This window comes from Portunus trituberculatus, chromosome 19, assembly GCF_017591435.1.
Source record: "Portunus trituberculatus isolate SZX2019 chromosome 19, ASM1759143v1, whole genome shotgun sequence".
Classification (NCBI taxonomy): domain Eukaryota; kingdom Metazoa; phylum Arthropoda; class Malacostraca; order Decapoda; family Portunidae; genus Portunus; species Portunus trituberculatus.
This window is the reverse complement of record NC_059273.1, coordinates 18007553-18022984: the sequence shown is the minus strand read 5'-3', so window position 1 is coordinate 18022984 and position 15432 is coordinate 18007553. Positions and strand designations below refer to the sequence as shown.

The 15432-nt window shown below is 45.2% G+C and overlaps 1 protein-coding gene across 1 annotated transcript in view; it reads right to left on the bottom strand.

Moving 5' to 3' along the window:
- LOC123506097 (potassium/sodium hyperpolarization-activated cyclic nucleotide-gated channel 3-like) overlaps positions 1-15432 on the bottom strand; it is a 927743-nt gene that overhangs the window by 20511 nt on the left and 891800 nt on the right. Inside the window, exons 9-13 of the mRNA XM_045257964.1 lie at positions 14965-15114; positions 13659-13877; positions 8065-8211; positions 2488-2605; positions 93-369 (exon numbers count right to left, since the gene is read on the bottom strand). Of these exons, the coding sequence (XP_045113899.1) occupies positions 93-369; positions 2488-2605; positions 8065-8211; positions 13659-13877; positions 14965-15114 (911 nt within the window). The remainder of the gene's footprint in view (positions 1-92; positions 370-2487; positions 2606-8064; positions 8212-13658; positions 13878-14964; positions 15115-15432) is intronic.

Genomic DNA, 15432 nt, shown 5'->3' with positions numbered 1-15432 from the left:
TTGGATTTTAAATTTAGTAGTATCAGATATTTATTAATTGAAATTTAGTAGTATTAGATATCAATTCAGTCTTTTGCGGCCTTAGGGCTCACCTTTCTGCCGCTACACTCTCCATGGTCCGCCGCATGAGCGGGTAGGAGTCTAGGACAGTGTTGAAATGCTCCACGCTCAGGCTAAACAGATTGCAATAGGTCTCTGCTCGCACAGAGGCCGTCCGTCTTGCGTTAGTCAGGAGACAGATTTCACCAAAGTAGGAACCATCGCTAAGAGAGGTCGCCACATCTCCGTTGGACATAACAATATCAACAATGCCCTCCTGGATGAAGTACATCTTGTTCCCAATGGTGCCCTCCTTGATGATAATGTCACCTGTCCAGCGAGAAAGGAAGTGTGAGGTGCCAGAACAGGAATGGGGACTCATTAAAGCTAAAAACCTAAATTCCCCCTAAGCAGCAAGTGCACTGTTCAGTATGGTCATTGTTCATAGTCATGCTTCAGGGAAGTTTAAGAATGTTTAAAGCTTGAAAGGTAAAAACCACAAAACCCTCAGGTCCCCTTTGTGCACGTAGCAGTAATAGGTGAGAAAAACAAAAACTGTGGTAGTTGAGAACAAGACTGCATGACTGAAGTGGAAATCAATAAAATTTTTGAAATTCATGCTAAATTGATTTTTGAGATAGTGCAAGTCTAGGAATAAGTAAATAGATTCGTAATATATTGGACAATATATACTCTCTTGGGCCTCAAAAAGCTGAATTTAAGTTAAAGGAGCACATCATGCAAAAGAACATGCTAAGATTACTGGCAAATAGATAGGGAGCTTGAAGCTTCTTGAAGAGAATTAACAAGAGGCAGAGGAAGTGTGAGACACAAGGCAGAGGAATGACCAGTGCCAATGCTAAGATACCAACCTAGGTGGGGTCTACCATTAAGAGGTTGCTGGTGGATCTCTCCCAGGGAGGGTCAAACACTGTGTCTCAGTATAAGCTACTAAGTATTAAAGCGTTGAGTTGAAAGCAACCGTTATGAGTGACACACCAAGTAAACTATTATTGCAATTGTGGCTGAGTCTTATCAGCAAAAGCTTTGTGTAATGCTGAGACACTTGCATGATTAATTGGTTGGAATTTAGGTGTGGAAAAATCTAAATACAAAAAGGGTACAAGAGATTTTACAGAGATAATCATACGTGTTCGCAATAATAAGTTTGAGGTGATATACTACTAGGTACAGGCTACTGTGGTAAGTCAAGGATTACTGCACTTGCTAAGTCACCCTGGTGTCCTGGCCTACCCTGAGCACAGGAGTTAGCTGCTTCCAGATAGTGCGTTAAGGAGGGGGAAATACACTGACTCCATTACAAACGAGCGGCCAACACGGCAGCAACTGATGCTGCTGTGTGAGCCACGGGCACACGGGAACTGCTTCACTATGTGAATTCTGACTGGCAAGAAAGGCCGCACAGGTTGACTGGAGGGTGAAATTAAGTTCGTTTGTGGCCCGTGGCTCTGTGCCATCTTTTCTACGTGATGCTACACTCGCTGTCCTCGGCGTGGCTCTCAGCCACTACTCTACCTGGTTGGTACACCTCGTATCGCAGTTTGGTAACCACGTCGGTCACAAAGCGTGCATCAGCATTTGCAAAAAATGGCACGGAAGCAACTAAGGCCCTGCAGTTGAAGTTTATCACGTCCTGGGAGGTGATTGAAAACTTCAGATTAGAAACTATAATATGTATTATTGCCTATAACTATACTAGACTAGGATGAAGGCAAGTGATGAGTCCCGACCACACGGAAGAGATTGCACTGTCTGTAGTCGGAGTAAAGTCACCGCTGTGTACTGGCGCCCCCTCCCTCCTCCTTTCACGGACGCTGCTGATGCTCTGCTCGCCTCCCGCCTCCTGCCTGTGGCCAGGGACCGCCGCGGGGACAAGGGAGGAGGCGCCCGGTCACCTGGCACTTGCGTGTGGCTGAGAGGAGCCGCGCCGCACAGTCTGGGCCGCTCACCGCTTCCTTGGACTTCAACCCCAAAATTTCTTGATCAATTCCCCCAATTCAACCGTGAAGTTTTTGTCTTTACGGAAAGCATCACGTTGCTCAGCTGGTATGGAAAGCTGGTGCTGGTGGCTCGCCTCGCGGGAGACAAGCCACGTCCGTCAACAGGCATGACTGAACCTGGCCCTTCTGTATTACATTTCTTGTGTTGGATATTCATCATGATGTTTTGTATGACATTACTGGCTTCCTCAGAGCCTTCCTTTAGCTCATCACTCCATGAAATATGAAATAATAAGTTGTTAACGTTCTATACGCACGCTCCCTCCAAGCCCCGAGTCCGTCAGGAATGTTGATGCTCCAGCTTTCCCAGCGCCCCTGACCTGCCTCGTCTGACGGTCCCTCCCTCCCCTCGGCCGGGGGGAGGCCAGACTGTGCAGCGGCGGAAAACTGAGACAAGTGTTCGTGCTGCTTCCTAAGGGACACCAACCTGGCAAGAAGACCTCGTATTTAAGTTTTGTGACGACCTCTGAGACGAAGCCAGGGTCAGCATTGGCAAAAAAGGGTACGGACGCCACCAATGACCGGCAGTTGTAATTGATAACGTCCTGCAGATTGTAACAAATAAGACAAGGGGTCAGGAGCCGCTGGCTGCGGCAACAGACAACGGCATTTTTGAGTGAAACAAGGGAAAATAAAGGGAATGCTCATTATATCTTAAGTTGATATTTCACTTTTGTCGTAAGGACATGACTCAGTATTTTAAGAAATAAGAAAAAAGAGATTAAGCTCATTCCTCTCTAAGGAACCACTTCCTTTAAATGTAAAATAGTGACTGCAGCATTGCTAGCGATTGGAAATATATATTACAAAATATTTTTGTCATAATCAAGCATAAAATTTACAGAACTGCAGGGTAGTGAAGATTGTGACAGAAAACGTGAGCGACGTGAATATAAGAAAGTCATGGCGGAAAGCAGGTAGTCATCAGCGAATTTGCAGGAAAGAAATTTCCGAACAAGGCCAAAGCTGCTGAGGCGGCCGCCGGGCGTGGCGGCGGCGGCGGCCTCAGCGGGACTCTGGAGAGGCGGACCGAGAGTCGAGGCCAAGGGGGAGTGTAGAGTGGAAGAGAAGTATCTTGAGAATAAAATGAATGCATAGAGTAAAATATAAATAAAACAGCCAGTCATCCCAATGATCTGGAATATTTGGGGTGACCAAAATTATGTTGGCAGATACATGAGACAAGGAGCCGGGGAACTTGCTGACTGACAGGAAGAGGCCGCTCATCCGGCAGTGTGCAGCTTTATAGACAAGGCGGAGTCGCCGAGCTGTTAGCCGAGAAAGGTCAATGGAAGAACCGCTGTGACTGACTGTGAGCGGCTGGTTGGTGTGAGGAGAGCGGGGCGAGATCCCCTGGAACTGTCGCCCGAGAAACTTGGTGAGGCGATTTCTAGCGTTTTTACTTTGAATCTTCGTGATAAAGAAACTACATGAATATTAAAAACTTTAAGGTAATCTCCATTGCGTAGAGCGGCATTTGAAGCATCTCACTAGAGTTGAGATCATGAAATTCACAGGTGGACCCACTGGCAGCGTGACGTGACGTCAGGGGCGGCCGTCTGGGGTGGGGGGCGAAGGGGAAAGACGTGAAGCAGAAAGGTGCATGTTTAACGTCACTGAATGAACAAACATTTACAATGAAGATGGAGCTATAAAAAAGTTATCTTTTAATTCTTATGGACAATCTTTCAATACACACTGACAAATCATTTGCCCTTGAACCCCACGGCCTGCTGACACAAGGCACTGAGTGACGCGTGGTCTGTTCCCAGCTGCCCGTGGGTGGACCTGCCATGTGGTGCTGATGCTGGACTGCCGCTACCTAGCAGCGCCGCGAGGTGGGCCTCCTTTCACCTATATGGCGTACAGGAACAGCCAGTTCGCGTCATTTTTATAATAAAAGAAAAGTTTGATTCTTCCTTTGACCTCTACGTGGCACACCTCCGGCGCAAAGAAGGGGAGGAGGAGGGAAGGGAGGGGAATAACACCTAGTGAGGACCCGGGAGGACAGGAAGACGACCCGGTCATAGAATGGTTTGCTCTTCGCCAAGATTTGTTCTGTCCCAACTGAGGAAGCAAAATTCATGAATCGAGATACTTGAGTCTTTTACTGTTCTATCCTGTTGTCCTGCACATTATTAGCGTATAATGATGCGTTATTTAGCACCACAACATCTCTCAGATTCTGTTGCGCGTATGTATTTCATTGCATTCCTCTTTGTCTTCGTTCGCAGTCTTGGTTCGCGGCTTCGCGGACGCCTCGTGGGTTGTCTCAGTGATAGCACAGTTCCTCATTAGTAAAGTCGAGTTGAAACACCACGCGGTGAGAGCGAGAAAAATAAATGTTTGGTTTTTCATCCCACCATGATGGAGAGACGCTCATTGTGATATGGACGGCCAGTGGAGGAAATAAAATGTATTTATTCAAACTGCTAACCGGCAACGTTTTGTCATCCTATTTCGACTGTGCGATCCAACAATAATAACAATAACGACAACAACAACAATGGCAATGATAATAACAATAACAGCAATAATGATAATGACAATAATAATAACAACAATAATAATAATAATAATAATAACAATAATAATAATAATAATAATGATGATAATAAACTAATAAAATAATAATGATAGTAATCTACTGCCAACGGTGACACAATCACAAAGGAAAAGCGCATTATTTCACCTTGCCCCGCTCCTGGTATACAGCTGAAGGACAGGCTGTGGAGAGGCTCGATGAGATTAAAAATGCTGATGCGAGAACTGACAATCTTGAGTTTGTACGATCACGAGATTAGCGAAATCTTGCTCCGTGTCGGATTTCCTGGCCGAGCGATTTCGTCATTAGTCCTTCGCTGGGAGAAAATAGCGCCCGAGAAATGAAGAAGGCAGGGAATCTTGTATTTTTAAGAGTGAGACGAATTTCACTGGTGGAGATGTCATCAGGTAGACTTTATTAACTTTTTGCGTGTTCTAATACATATAGATTTTTCGAGTTAAGAGCAATATTAAAGAGTAACGAGACAAAATCTTCCTTACGACGCAATATTCACTCAAGATTAGTTATCTTTGAATAAATGCATTAAAGTCACGAACTGATCACCGTTACTTATGGTTGTCTGTTGTAAGATAAAAAAAAAGCTGAAAATTTGGTGAAGTTTGAAAATCATATGGAAAGTTTCGCCACAATTCAAAGACACGTGCAGTGGTCTCTCAGTTAATCTTAATGCGCCACTCACAATCCCCGACATGAGGTGTGTCTCTACTATGTCACTAATGGGTGGATTTTGACAAGAACTCAGGTTTTTAATAGCATTGAGCGATTTTCTGGGTCAAGAGCAGCCACGGAGACAAACGCGTGAGGATCCTCCTTGAAAGTCGAGACAGAACGTATGGCTGGCGGAAGAACACACGGCATAAGTGAATGCTGTCTATTACGTTAAATTGAATGACGATTTGATGCTATGACCGCAACATAGTGCAAGTGACTAGACGTTTTTTGAACAAAGCATACTAAGAATGATAGCAGCGAATTGGTGGGTCATGAGAAAGGAAGGTAACAACCTGGGAGGAGTGGGATGAAAGAGGAGTCAGAGGATGTAAACTGTACTAAATGTGACTCTTGGAAAACTGCAAATAATGAGCATTTCATCTTGATCATCAGGGTGTTGAGAGTGACAGGGATCTGGTGTGAGTCTCCGCCGCTGAAGGCAGTTGGGAAAACTCTGTGGGCGTCGAACAAAATAAGGAGGGAAAAGAAGACTGACCGGTAGGGACAGGAGGAGGGATCTACGATGGACACTGATTGAATTAAGAGGGAAAGCAATCTTAATTAGGAAGGGGAGAACGTAACCTAATTAAGAATATAGTGTAATATAATCTGAAAGAAACATAAAGTCTTGTTGGAAAATAATCTTAATCTCGGAAGAAAAATGTTATTCAAACTAAGATACCAATGCATTCTTAACTTAGACATAATATAACATGACTTAAGGAGAAACATTATAATTAAGGTGAAAAATGATCTTGAAATTATGGAACGTAATATCCTTAATATAGTCAGCACATTGAACAAAATAATGGAGAGATAGATAGATAGATAGATAGATAGATAGATAGATAGATAGAGAGAGAGAGAGAGAGAGAGAGAGAGAGAGAGAGAGAGAGAGAGAGAGAGAGAGAGAGAGAGAGAGAGAGAGAGAGAGAGAGAGAGAGAGAGAGAGAGAGAGAGAATCTTTAAATGACAGAAATATATCACTGAAAAATATTCACTGGAAAAAAAAAGAATCAATGAATAAAGCAAAATGAAACTGGAAAGAAACAAACTCAAGTTAGTGTTATATTCAAACTTAAACTAAAATTAAAACCTGGGCTAGAAAAAAAATGCCATCTTAAAATAGGATGGCATAAATAAAGCACTTACGATACAAAGCGGCGTGTAAATCACAACTAAGCACAACTGAAATATAAGTAATCAATGAACGAAACAGAAAACGAGGCAGGCTGGCGAGTCATTGGGTGACTAAAATAAAGGAAAGATAAATGACGAATAATTACTTCACTGAAAGAGAACACAAATAAAGACTGGTAGAAAGGAAAAAAAAAAAAGAAAAATCTGAAATAATAAAAGCGAAAGAAAAGTGTTGCTGAGGATGGCTGTTGGGAGATGTGTTGCAGAGAACAGCCTTTGTAAAGTGAGATCAGCAGGGAGGCGCTGTAACAGGAGTGCTAGATAGCTGATGGACAAAAAAAAAAAAAAAAAAAACAATTGGAAAGGAAAAAAAAAATGAAGAGGAGAAAAATTACAAGTTAAGATCCCTATTGGCAAAATGTGAAATACTAGGCAGTTTTAAGGTTAAAAAAGGCACCACCTGCATTAGTATTCAAGATAAAAACATCAACATTGTCAAGAAATCTATGAACTTGTGTGCTTACTATATAAACAGCCTTATGGGAGCACTGAATAAAGGGCAAAATGACTCGGCAAAGGTGGAAGCAGATGGCACCATGAAAAAAGTGTGACAGGACCTTTGGATGAATGGAGAGAAATCATCATATGGCATGCAAGTCTCAGGTACAGACTGGTGTGCGGGAGCGGGCGAGTGTTGTCCAGAGGGTAGGAGTGGTTGTGGTGATAGTGGTGGGATTAGTAGTAGTAGTAGTAGTAGTAGTAGTAGTAGTAGTAGTAGTAGTAGTAGTAGTAGTAGTAGTAGTAGTAGTAGTAGCAGTAGCAGCAGTAGTAGCAGTGGTGGTGGTGGTGGTGCAGTAGCAGTAGCAGTGGTGCAGTGGTGGTGGTGGTGGTGGTGGTGGTGGTGGTGGTGGTGCAGTGGTAGCAGTAGTAGCAGTAGCAGCAGCAGTAGGTGGTAGTAGTAGTAGTGGTAGTAGTAGTAGCAGTAGTAGTAGTGGTAGTAGTAGTGTAGTAGTAGTAGTGGTAATAATATAAAATAATAATGGTGGTGGTGGTGTTAGTGTGGTGGTAATGAAGGTGGTGTGGTGCAAACCAAACGAGAGAGAGAGAGAGAGAGAGAGAGGAGAGAGAGAGAGAGAGAGAGAGAGAGAGAGAGAGAGAGAGAGAGAGAGAGAGAGAGAGAGAGAGAGAGAGAGAGAGAGAGAGAGAGAGAGAGAGAGAGAGAGAGAGAGAGAGAGAGAGAGAGAGAGAGAGAGAGAGAGAGAGAGAGAGAGAGAGAGAGAGAGAGAGAGAGAGAGAGAGAGAGAGAGTGTTAAAAAAAAATCGACTATTGTGTTTTCATGTCAAAAGTCAGATTATGTGTTGAACAGAATATTTACAAATGGAAAAATGGAAGAAATAAAAACATATCAACAGAAAACTCAAAGTGATATTTTCTTTATGTATTGTGGGGTTGTGTGAGACATGACGTTGAGGTGAAGGTCCCATGAAGTCAGTGAATGTTGATGTGCAGAGGATTGTTTTCCTGATGGTGAGTGAGAGGGATGAGTGACGTCAGGCTAGGGTGGAGGCACTGGCCCGGGCACTTACCTCTCGGAGTTTCTCTGAGAGTTCTCCAAGGATCATTTCCTCGTCGAAGAACTTGCCCTGGTAACGGTGCTCGAAGTACTCAGTGATCCTCGTCCTCAGCTCCCGCGGCAACTTGCGGTAAGCCATGTACTCCTCCACCTGTTTCAGCTGCAATCCAAACACATCCACACATGTATCGTGGCCGTCACCTGGGGGAGGCGTGCGGCTCGCGGCGTCCAGCTCGCTGCAGGCCAAGGCGTGGGCCTCACGTCTCCCCTCCCGTGCCGAGCAAGTAAGGTGCCTACACTGGCGGCATCACGTCTACACACCAGCCTCCTCCTCCCACACACACACGCGCACACACACACACACACACACACACACACACACACACACACACACACACACACACACAGTCTAACTAGCAGACTTTACAAGTCACACACAAGTAACCAGCTCGGTGTCAACGTTCACTCATCCACACACCTTCACTGGGACTACACATTCGTGCACATGTACACACACAATAACACATTCGTGCACATACGTACACCAGAAGGTAAACGTTTATTTTGAGTATACACACAACATTCAATTACACAAAACACACACATCCTGTATATCCATGCTTATATAGTATATATATATATATATATATATATATATATATATATATATATATATATATATATATATATATATATATATATATATATATATATATATATATATATATATATATATATATATATATATATATATATATATATATATATATATATATATATATATATATATATATATATATATATATATATATATATATATATATATATATATATATATATATATATATATATATATATATATATATATATATATATATATATATATATATATATATATATATATATATATATATATATATATATATATATATATATATATATATATATATATATATATATATATATATATATATATATATATATATATATATATATATATATATATATATATATATATATATATATATATATATATATATATATATATATATATATATATATATATATATATATATATATATATATATATATATATATATTACTATGACTATACACCTTACTATCTAAATATAATTTTCAACATTATGTGCAAGACAAATATATGAGATATATTCATAAGTAAAAATATAATGGCTGAAACATACACTGTATCTGTGGAATCATTAATAGTATAAAAATGGTACTAAAGCATTATAAAAACAACAAAAGCAACACAACACTGTTAGTATCTAGACATCGTGAAAAAAACACCAACTAAAATGACCCAAAACTTAGGAATCCTAGCTGGCTCTGAGCGGTCTTGCTCTCTGCAGACCTGAAAACAAAGGTCGTCGCACACCAAGGGGTCTATGGCGCATCATAAGCAAAAACTTCTAAGTGACTGAAAACTTCCTTCTACCACGTGGCAGACGCCCCGTCAGCTGGACTCCGCTTGCCAACCCTACCTGACCCTGCCTCCCTCCCGCACAGGCCCTGACCCTGCCTTCCTCCCTCCAGCTTGGGACGAGCTGACTCTGCCTCCCTGCCTCCCTCCTCCCCTCCCCCAACAGGGCCAGGCGAGCCGCGGTCTTGTGCAGAAGATTCGTTTGAAAGCTTTCTTTTCATCCACCTGGATGGGCTGTTTCCTACAGCCTGGCGGCGCTGCGGGCGCTGCTCCAACACCAAACCAACCGATGAGGCAACATTGTCCGTATGATTCTTGAATTTAGCTCGACAAGTTACTATGGTGACCGACTAGCTGTAATTTTGGTGTTTATTAGAACAAATGTGTTACTCTAAGTACAGAAGGAAGGAGGCACCCGGACAGCAGCTGAGGGAAAGTGCATCTAGCGGTGACTAGTATGACGGGGTGGAGTCCACAAAGCTGGAGCTCTGCATTGCCGGAGGGCTCGCGAGGCCGCTCCCGGCCTTCTAAGGTGAAGCACTACGGCACTGCTACGAGTCTCTCTTCTAACCCGTCTCTACTCGTCTACAATTGATTAATCTACTAACCCTTCTTCATGCATCCTTTATTTTACGACACCAAGGAGGAAGATGACAAGCTAAGCCAGGTAGGGATGTCACGATGCAGGCACAGACCCGTCTATTGTTGGCACTAGTGGGCGCCACATCCAGTGACAACTGACTAGGAGATTTAACCACAGCACGGGTACCAAAGTGCCATTATATATCTAAGACAGTGACGTGGTCTTCCGAGATCAATTTTCCAGCGAATCACAGTTCTCATTACTTCATTGTAATTTTGATGTTGATTCAAGCAATGGAGTGAGGAGATGAGAAAGGCAAGTTTGACAAGAGCATGGCGGTCCCGCTGGTTGACCTGGGAAGGCTTGGGTCTCGGCACGGGCGGTGAGCTGCTGAAAAACCTAAGAGGGTGTCTAGAGAGCTCTACACAGGACAAGACTAGGACTGGTGCAGCTGACGGGTCTCTACTCTAGCAACTCCCCTAAGGATGGGTTTACTTCCCCAACCCACAACTCCGCTGGACCCCGCAGGTATCACGTCATCGTAGTCTTCACAAGAGGTAGAGCTCATAAGACTCTTATCATATTATTTCAGCAATGAATTTATAAACGAGAATAAATGAAGATATACATTCCAATACCTGAGAGTCTGACCGATCCGTTTTTTAATGCCCGATGCAACACATTAATGTCTCACTCACAGTCCGACCGCCACCTGACTTCCTCACGTTGGTCACCACCTCTTCCGTTTGGATTCTCCCGGACTGTCTCTCGTCGGCGTCAGAGGCGCTATTGGGAAGCAGCTCACGCGAGGAAGTCCGTGAGGGTGGCAGTGACAGAGAGAATGTTAGCTAACACACTGGCGGCCGGAGATGGTGGAGAGCCGGGTGGTAGACAGCAACAAAACTCTCGGTGTCTGGACTGAAAAGAGTCGAGAGCTCCAAAGTGTGGTTTGGTCCCCTATACACATCTCCAAGTCAAAGATCGGTCGCGTCATCTGGCTACAAAGTTCCTGTAACTTTGCATTTAATGTCGAAACGTTAAATTGTCAGTGTAGAGCAGTCATAAGTTGACAGGCTGTTGTCATTGTCGAGAATGTTTCCAGTGGATGGTGAGCACGAGGCTTCCCTGGCGCTGCCCAGCCTCATTTGAGGCAGGGAATCAGCGGCGGATACAGGAGTTCACCACCACCGGAAAACACCTCGGCAAGGAGTGGGACAGGGATTAGAGCGGGATCATATGTGAAAAAGAAGGAATCTGAATCAAGACTGAGACGAAAACTCACTATATTGAGTTCCAAGTATATGAATGAGTTGGAAAGAGGTAAACATGAGGGAGAGGTCTTAAAATATGGCTGACTTTAATAGACAAAATTGGTGAGCAGCCGACTCTGCTACCGTCTGGCCTTCCCTAGACAAACTTCCACTAGGAGACTAACACGCCCGCGTCAGTGGCAGCGTTTGACATGTTAAGGTGCTGGCGATTATAAGGCAGAATATTGATTAGTTGTGGCAAAATGTGATCTTATTAATGGTGATTAATTAAGGAAATTGAGTGACCGTGATGATGCAAACTCGCGTTCGTCCCGCAGCGGTGTGTGTGCTGGCCGCGTGAGGCCCAGGCGGCAGAGCATTTGTGCCTTGAGAGTCAGAGTGAATGGAGCAGATCAATGACCGAGTTCTTGTGGGAAGTCAACGCGTCGCTTCGGTGCTTATTAGTGCAAGGCAGAGATACATGAATGGTGCTCGACGAACAGACTGAGTGACAACTTTTGCAAGAATTATCTTGAAAGTTTTAGTTTTTTGTCATCCATAGTGAGCCGATTATCTTTTTTTTTCTTTATCTTTAGCAACTTTGATATCAATTAATAGAAGAAACCCTTACCTTTGAATGGGTTCAGTAACAATGAATCATTAGTAACCAATCGTGTATTAATGCTAGCCTTGATCTGACTCGTTGGCTGAGTGATAATTCAGTATCTCTCACGTTCACTGCCACTGAGGAGCTGGCGTGTTTACATGCACCCCCAGAAGCCAAAAATGTAATACTTTAGTGGAAAATTCAAAGCATTCTGCTATGTCAAGCAGTTCATGTGGAAAATCAAGAAAACGTAAAGAAAGATTTGTACAAAAAATGCAGGCATATCAAATTCTTTAAAAACATGATTGAAACAACTTTCATGACAGAATCTCGCTATATGATGCTCTGAAGAACAGATAATGAGCCTCTTTTGGGGAGTGGGAGGAAACTCTAGCCTGAAAGACCTGAGGTCTCTCTTTGCGTGGGGCGGCGCGGCCACTCTCCACGTGCCTTGGGTGACAAGAATGAGTACCCAGTGTAGGCTGCGAGCTGTGGCCAGGCTGATGGAGACATGACAGCACTTATGGAGTGAGTTGCAGTCCTCATGGAAAACACAAGGTCCTCGTATTTGGTGGGGACTGAGGGGACTGAGGCCTGTGGGTGAAGACTTATCCTCTAAGAGGAGGGGCATCCCTAGCCTCGGTGCAAGTGGTAAATCCAAAGTCTTCACGGGGAAGAAAATTGAGTCTCTCCCGTGGGAGTGCAGGGTACTAAGTCCTTAAAGGGAAAGCCAATTTTCCTCCTTCATAGAGAACACCCCTTATATGAATTAATTTTGGTCCTTCTTAGAAGGTGAGAGGTCCTCTACTGACGGGTCCTGCGTGCCCCACGAGGACCGCCGTTGCTCTCGTAGCCAGGACCAAGCGGTCACCATTCCTCAAGGAGGTGTCAGTCTGCTCTTCTTTTAAGGTACTCAAAATTATGATACGAACGTAGGTGCAAGTAATTTTGATGAATTAAATATGTGCTTAAAAGAGTAACAAGGTAATGAATGTCTCGTCATTGCTGCAAGCGGGCGGTGTACTCACCGTCCCTCTCCCGAAGGCCCTTAACCCTCAGGCCCGAGGCCCGTTGTGGGCTGGGTCGGTCCTCCCGAGCTGCCTGCAGCCCTGGGGGTGCAGACGGGGCATAGGGCTGGCGGTAGGCGGGGAGGGAAGTAGGTTGTGGAGGATAAAGTGTACACTTTGTGGGTGTTAAGTAGGAGCGTAGGCTTTAGGCGAGGTGGAGCAAGGGTTGTGAGTCGAGCAAGGCGGGGCAGTGGTGCGTGTGTGGGGAGGGCGCCTTGACAGGCAGCAGGGGAGAAGCAGCAGGTGTTGCAGACAAGCAAGCAAAGGTCGCCATGCATAACATCGCATGCACCACGCTACACTCACACTCTGGAAGGCTCGAGACCCGCCATGCCCACCAGCAGGCGGGAGGGAAGGACGGCCGGTAGCAGACCCGGTACTCACCTTCTCCCGATATTGTCTTCGCGAACTGTCAAGTGACTGGATGAGGTTGGTGGCGTGCCCCAGGAACAGCGCGTAACAGGTCGCGCCGCAGATCATTGAGAGCATAGTGAGCCACATGTCGGTCAACGACTGCGGGGGAAATCGACCATATCCGATGCACAGCATGTGCGACATGGCTTTAAATAACGCCCAAGAGTATTGCTCTAACCAAAAGGATTCCTGAAAGAGAAGAAAGAAAAGTGTAAGTGAAGAGAGACTGGCGGGAGACCTACCCGCTCGCGGTACTGGCGGCGGGACGAGTCCAGCGACTGGATGAGGTTGGTGGCGTGGCCGATGAAAAGCGCGTAGCAGGTGGCCCCGGAGATCATGGAGATCATGGTGAGCCACAAGTCGGTGAGGTTCTGTGGCGGGAAGCGCCCGTATCCAATGCACAACATGTGCGACATGGCCTTGAAGAACGCCCACGAGTACTGCTCTAGCCAGTAGGAGTTCTGTAAGGCAGCCGCCGGCATTAGTGGACGAGAAGCACACGCGGCACTCCTAGCTGGGCTGAGAGAAACTATTTAGTGGACACACCAAAGGGCCAAAAGGTGAGCGTCGGGACGGTCACGTGACTGCATGATGTGTGACTCGTGACGGCAGCGTCCCGACACTTCCCTTTGTGCTGTAGTGGGAATCAGGGACACTCTCAAGGGTCAGTGCAGAGTAAGGGTCAACTCCTGCCAGGGTGAGGTGAGCGGACCACGCCTGTATGTACTGCCATTAATTTTAAGGTGGTCCCCGAGAGGCACCGGAGGACTGGTGAGGGTATTAAGGATGTGTTTTCCCTCCACGGGGTCACACCTGACGTACCTGAAGCCAGACTGACTGAACCTGAACCGGACAAGTCGTTTGGGGCAGACGTAAATACGCACTGCTCAGGCCTAGAGTAAAGCAGCAAAAATATTTGATACTACGAAAAAAATATCTTCCTAAACATACACGTTCATATGAACACCCATGCAGAGAAACAAACACAAATAAAGCAGACGTACATCTACCTATGAGTTCTCCTCTCTCTCTCTCTCTCTCTCTCTCTCTCTCTCTCTCTCTCTCTCTCTCTCTCTCTCTCTCTCTCTCTCTCTCTCTCTCTCTCTCTCTCTCTCTCTCTCTCTCTCTCTCTCTCTCTCTCTCTCTCTCTCTCTCTCTCTCTCTCTCTCTCTCTCTCTCTCTCTCTCTTTCTGTGTGTGTGTGTCCACGGGCACATTGTCTGCCTGTCCAGTCCACAGCAGGACAGGCCAGGCTGGCAGGCACAACACTGGCACACTGGCGTGCCTCCCTCGTCTGTCCACGTCAGTTTCAAGAGAACAGTCACAGTTATTGCTGGAAACATGCTTGTTCTCCGTGCATGGACATACCGCTTTCTATGAGAAATAAACTGTCTTAAAAAAAAGGAACTGAAGTGTAAGAAAATGTGCTCACACACCACACCGCCATTACTATTACCACCACATCCACCCCCACCTTCGCTGCCGCTGCCGCCAGTGGCCGGCACGCCGCAAGGAGGCGGGACAGGTGACCGCCGAGGATGGCCCTTACCTGAAGCTCGTTGATTGCCACCCAAGAGTTGGAAGGAAAGCCCTGCAGCATGGGGACGAGGAACTGAAGACACCCTGACCAGTGGCCGATCAGGAGCATCATGGAGATGAGGTTGAAGATGCGCATGAAGACGGACGCCATGTTGAGGAACTGTTTGTGGCAGAGGGAGGAGGGAAGCATTCAGGATAGCAGCTGGCGCTTGTCCCGGAAGCTGCTACACTGCTGGAGCCGCTGAGGGCCACGTCTTCCTACTGTGCTCAGAGTTACAAGTCAAAGAGTGTTCTCACAGGCTTAGTACAAACAGCTGGATCATATCTTTCACCAGTGAGCATTAAGTTTTACCTCTTGTTACTTTAGGGTGAATTGCAATAACAAATCTAAATTGAACTTTTATCTCAGCTAATCTATCTTTGGATGGGTGTCTGGCTTAAATCCCGAATACTTCAGGCACATGTTGACCAACACAGA